We start from the raw sequence: 6,000 nt of genomic DNA, 5'->3' as shown, positions 1-6,000 counted from the left end.
TACCTCACTCCTGCAGACGTGCGGAGGCTCCGACGGGGCTTTTCAGTAAGCGCCGGCCAGCCAGTGCAGGAGGATGTGAGGGCTGTGAGGGAGCTCTTTCAGAGAGGCCCGACACGCCCGTGCTGCAATCAGCAGCTGCACTATCCCTGACCCTGCCTTTTGGAAGGGGGACAGGGATGTGGTCAAACAGTAGAAAAAATAAAAATTAAAAATAAAAGTTTCTTCAACAAAACCGTGACTTCAGCTAAGCATGTGTTGCCACGTTCAGCACAGAAAAAACACTGAGTGAGTAAGTGCTCAGGGATATGGAGGGGTGGAGTGTTACTAAATTTAAATATTCAGTGCTGTGTTCCTACGGAAGCCCGTCCATATCCCAAGAGTACTCCAGTGACCCCTAGTGGATGAAAAAGAAAGATAGACAGTCATTAGCTCGACCCTGTATGGTCGAGAGTCAAAAGGTTGACAGGGTCAAAAAGTCGACACATGTAGGGGTTTGTTATGTGTTTACAACTTTTGCCTCATTTACTATCCATGTCACAAACTATCACCTCTAGAAGCCTTGCGGCGAGCTAAGCGATCCGAGGGGACGCATTTCAACAAATTTGGTTAAAATAAAAAAAAGTTTAGAAAAACATTTGACCCTGATGACTGTTTATCTTTTAACCTGTCTTAAGTCTATACCACACCCCTCAATACAAACAGCAGAAGGTCTTCCCATATTTAAAGAGAGACTGGGGGATATGCATCAAATTTTCCAAATAAATAATAAATGCTAGTTGCTATGGACAACTTCCCCAATCTTTAGAAAGTTTGATACACTCCCCCCACTGTCCTACTGAGATCTGATACCGGTCAAAATGTAAGTGGATGCGACATTGATAATGTAACCCTGGATTGGTGGATTTGTACACAAGGGTAAACAAGGCTGTCACTCCCACTCTACCTGCTCAGCTAAGGAATCGCCTACCCGTGAACATGGGGAGCGACAGAGGGCACGTATACAGGTACTTCATACGTATACAGAGTACACGTATACAGGTACTGTAGGTATAAACCCTCCAGTTAGGTTATGTACATTCTAAATAGACACAGTTCTTAATTGTATCGCTAGATAGATACGAATTTGAAATATTGACCTCAGTTCACCTCCTCCCACATAATGATTTTTATATGGCTGTTAAATAAATTATGTTTGTGATTACATAAAAAAAGAACATTTGAAACATTTTGCGTCTTGAATCCTATTGGGAGAACAGCGCTATATAAATAAATCCTATATTTATTCTTTCCAAACATATAGGGATAATATACTCCACAGCATTTTATGATTAAGGGGTCTATTCATGAAGCAGTATAAAGAGTGGAGAAGTGAGCCAGTGGAGAAGTTGCCCATGGCAACCAATCAGCATTGACGTAACATTTATAATTTGCATACTATAAAATTATACAGAGCAGCTGATTGGTTGCCATGGGCAACTTCTCCTCTGGCTCAATTCTCCACGCTTTTCACTGCTTCATGAATAGACCCCTAAATGTCATTATTATGATTGAGAAGAATATTTGCCGCTACCAATGAACAGTACAACAGCTTGGGATAGGAATGGCCCATTGGCTTATTTCCCTTATACTAGTGATACATATACCGGTATTTACACCCCCTTATTGCCCAGTAATGTGACCATATAAGCAGCAGTTTACGTCCTTGTAAAATGACAAACATTATAAATTGTGCTCTATCCTTCCAGAGAGAACGGTAACATACAGAAGAAACTGCACAGGTGTTGTAAATACATAAATTTATTTTATAATACATATCAGAATGACATCTTTCATAGGAACAGTGCCCGGATTTCCTCCCGTTGAGTGCAATGTGTGTACTAGGGAGGGAAGGTACTGTAGCAGCATTAAACCCTCTGCAGGTTCCATGTCCTACTAACACTATACAAGAAGATGCATGTGACATCTGCAGACATCTCTACCCTACAGTGTACCGGAGAGCAATCTAATATCTACAGTGGTGGATACACTGAGGAAGCCAATCTGCTGCTGCCATAATGAAGTGCTCTGCAAGGTCCTAACCCGTAACTATTAGTGTTATAGATACAATGTATTATATACATTGACATACCATATTCTACATTTATGGAGTAGTAGATATGAGAAGCAGTGTAAGGAGAAAACTGAAAGCTTGAGCTTGCAGAATCCTGTCCGATAGATGTAATATTAGCAGTATGACTGAGCAGCTGTTACACCATCTCACCTCTAGGGTGCAGCAGACTAACAGCAATATAAGTAAGAGAGCTGGCTGTCCAGATAGTACAGGTCTAAAATCAACATCTGTGGGTGTATAAAGTCAGCAATGGTGGATATTGTGAGCTATATACTGGCATACCCAAGGTGGAAACAGACAAGGAGGGTTTTCTTAACCATTCGATGGTACGGCTGATGTGTATTCTCTGAGCCCATGTAGGGCATATGCAAGGTGCAGTGCAGGACGCTGCCATGATACCGAAGCCGTGTAGCGGTTCCATTATGGCATGTTGTTACTTGCAGATCTCCACCTCCTGGTCTTCCCATTCAGCTGTGTAATTCCTGCTTATGTGCAGCTCACGTGCCCCTGTAGGCTTGGCAATGGTCACTTCTGCAGCTTCAGCAAATGATTATATAGGGAAACTGGGGAACCGGTGGTTGAAGGACAACACTCTTCATTATCGAATGCTGTAAATGTAGCAGCTGTGCTAGAAGAATAAAGGCTCCTTTGAAGTAGAATTACAGGTAGGGGGGGCATAGGCCTGAGTTTGACAGCAGGGTTGGGCAAACGGAGACACCAAACTGTACAAAGAATAGTCCCCAGGATCCTTCATCTTACTGCAAAGAGTCAACAAAGGCATCAAACTCCTCCATGTTTTTCTCATGCATGGCCAACTTTTCCGGCAACGAATCCTGTGAAGAGAAGCAGTAGGTGAATATTGGTTTACGGGGTCTGGTATGGAGCTGGAGGGAAATGCAATCACATAGTGAGTGAGACTGACTTTGCCCTTACGGCCCGTTGTACTAGAGTAATGGAATGGAGACTGGATGGAGTGTGTAAGTGCATCCAAAGAACAGTAACTGCGTCCCAAGCTAAACCCAAGAAAGACTTACACGTACCTGTCTGGAGGACGATCACTTGTGGGTGCTCACCCTAGTACAGTGGTTCCCAAACTTTTTTGAACCACGGCGCCCTAGAGTATTACCATTTGTTTTCACGGCACCCCTAGGCCAAAAGTTTCTTATTGAGATATTTAGAAATATTAAATTAAGTAAATTATGTTTATATGTCATCCTTAGGTTTAATTGTGTGGTGAGGGGCAAGATTTGCTTCTGTTTGCCCACATATTATAGGATTGGCAGACACCAGCACTGGTTTTGTCTATTACATTGACCATAAATAACTTGAATTGGTTCTTGACCACCAACACAGGGCACCCCTGCAAGTGTCTCAAGGCACCCCAAGGTGCCATGGCACACAGTTTGAGAACCACTGCTCTAGTACAAAAATCATCTACCACCTCTGATTGGCTGAATGCATCTTAATCCCTCCCACTTATGCTAATACTATAGCAATGTAGCTGATGCAATCTATTTGTATTTTAACAGTGATATTAGCAATGAGTCCTCAGCACTAAAGCACATTTCCATTATGCACGATATGAAGTATGAACGGTGTACTGCAACTGAAGCATTTACTACTACCGCTGTGTGGCCACATATACTGGCATAACCCAGACGCATATACTTCTGTTGTCTCTGAGTCAGACGGGCGCTACTTGCTGATCTGCACGCACCTTGTGTATACGGAGCGTTCTGCAAGCTGAACATATCTTAGACACAAATACCATCCAAATCTACATAAGTGTCACACTGTGGATGTCAAATGGTAAAAGTGTTTGAGCCAGTCCTTCATTCTCAAACACCAGATTTAAATAAAGGGCGTACTGAGCAATGTAGACCCAACAATAAACATATAGAAAAAGACATCAATTAAGGGGGGTTATTCTGACCCGATCGCACGCTGCAGTTTCTCACAGCAGTGCGATCAGGTCAGAACTGCGCATGACAGGCAGAGGCGGTCGTTGGGCAGGGGGGGAATGGCAGTGTTTGGTCGCCGTTTCGTGGGCGCGGTCCGGCCAACGCAGGCGTGGCCGGACCGAACGGGGGGCGGGCCGCAGCAGCTGCGCGACATCACACACAGCCGCTGCAGGCCGGGGAGCGATGAGTAGCTCCCGGCCAGCACGCTAAAGCTGCACTGGTCGGGAGCTACTCTTGAAGTGCAAAGGCATCGTCGCTGTGTGATGCCTTTGCACTTCTGCGGGCGGGGGGGGGGGGATGCTTGGGCGGTAGTGCCTTGCAGGGAGCGGGTTAGCCCTGTGCTGGGCGTCCCCCCGCATGTCAGTGTGAATGATCGCAGCTGTGCTATTCATCTCGGAATGACCCCCAATATTCACATATTCCAATAAAGTGGTGCAATGGGCTGTATAAGAGGTGGTACAGAGAGAAAAACCAGGGCAGTGTGTGTGCTGTTACCCACAGCAATCACTAGTCTCTACGTGTCATTTCACTAGTGAAGTACATAATCTGAACACGGTCACTGATCGGTTGCTATGGGTTACAGGACACTTGAGTACACTGTACATGTAGTTAATAAGCCCTCACCAGGTCTTCCGCCATTGACTGCACAGCGATATCAATGGAAAGGCTGCTCAGCTGAGGTGGGTTCTGAAACTCCCGGTAGAAAGTCCCCACGTCCATGGGAAGGTCATCCTTAGAGAAAGCCGGTCGCTGAAAGAACGAATAAACGTACATCAGTGTCTATGCTGGACTAAAGGAAAAACCATTATAAACACAACAGAGTCCAAGTAAATAAAAGTGGAGTTATGGAATCAATGGGTTTGCGTAGAGCACAACAGTATATATATCTTGTTTTGGGGGGCGGGCGCTGGTATCTATAGAGTTGACCAGACTCAAATGGCTAGTTATATTGTTTGGGTTTTTGATAGCTGCGCTCACCCCTGTGCTTGGTGTTATATGAAATGAGTGATTGTCTATGTAGCAATTATTGCATCTGTTTTATACTCAGCATTGTGACTGAAAAATAAGTATTTACAGATTACATAGACAATCACTAATTTCATATAACAACAAGCACAGGGGTGAGCGCTGCTATCAAAAACCCAAACAATATAAAAGGAGTTGTATCAGACGTGTTTAATAACTTCACTTTCCAGAAGAATAGCTTGGTATCCAGTCATTAGGTCGACCACTGTTGGTCGACATGCATTAGGTTGACATGGCAAAGGTCAACACGTGAAAAGGTCGACATGTTTTCTTTAAAAAAAATAAAACACATAACTTTTTCATACTTTACGATCCACGTGGACTATGATTGGGAATAGTAACCTGTGCCGAGCGCAGCATGTGAGGGGACATGGTGCACTAAATGAGGTTCCCGGTCACTTTACAAAGAAAACGACACCAAAAAATATAAAAAGCCCAACTTGACCTACTGACCGTGTCGACCTAGTCACTGTTGACCAATAGTGGTCAACCTAATGACTGTCAACCCAGTTAGTGTTGACCCTAAGATCCACACTGGAATAGCTTAACCCCCTATCCACAAATCGTTACAGTCAAATTTCCTCCAGATTTACCCACGTTGCAAATACAGCTTTAGGAAGGATCACTTTTTATCTTCATATAGGTTACAGGCCATTTTTATGCTTGTTACATTTACAGGTGGTGTAATCTCCAAGTTTCCAAAACTATTCTTAGGCTTTCGTGAAGTTGTATAAAATCTGTTGACGCACCCTGTGCATTGATACTCAATGAAGGGTCAAGCTGCCTGGCATATAGCAGTGAGGCGTGTGTCAGGATAGGATGCGAGATGATCACATGATTCTCCCATGTGATCCTGGGATGACCAGTGCAGCTCGGTTACTCCCCTGCTGCGGTGTCCGGCAG

The 6,000-nt window shown here is 44.2% G+C and overlaps 1 protein-coding gene across 3 annotated transcripts in view; it reads right to left on the bottom strand.

The window, feature by feature from the left end:
- Positions 1 to 1,779: 1,779 nt before the first annotated feature.
- ATG13 (autophagy related 13) overlaps positions 1,780 to 6,000 on the bottom strand; it is a 74,114-nt gene continuing 69,893 nt past the window's right edge. For all 3 annotated transcript variants that reach the window (XM_063944529.1, XM_063944530.1, XM_063944531.1), the window contains 2 exons: positions 4,696 to 4,821; positions 1,780 to 2,943 (listed from right to left, as the gene is read on the bottom strand). In XM_063944529.1, coding sequence (XP_063800599.1) covers positions 2,866 to 2,943; positions 4,696 to 4,821 — 204 coding nt within the window. In that variant the 3' untranslated portion in view covers positions 1,780 to 2,865. The remainder of the gene's footprint in view (positions 2,944 to 4,695; positions 4,822 to 6,000) is intronic.

This window comes from Pseudophryne corroboree, chromosome 11 (assembly GCF_028390025.1).
Source record: "Pseudophryne corroboree isolate aPseCor3 chromosome 11, aPseCor3.hap2, whole genome shotgun sequence".
NCBI classification, from domain to species: domain Eukaryota; kingdom Metazoa; phylum Chordata; class Amphibia; order Anura; family Myobatrachidae; genus Pseudophryne; species Pseudophryne corroboree.
This window is presented reverse-complemented; position numbering and strand designations above follow the sequence as displayed.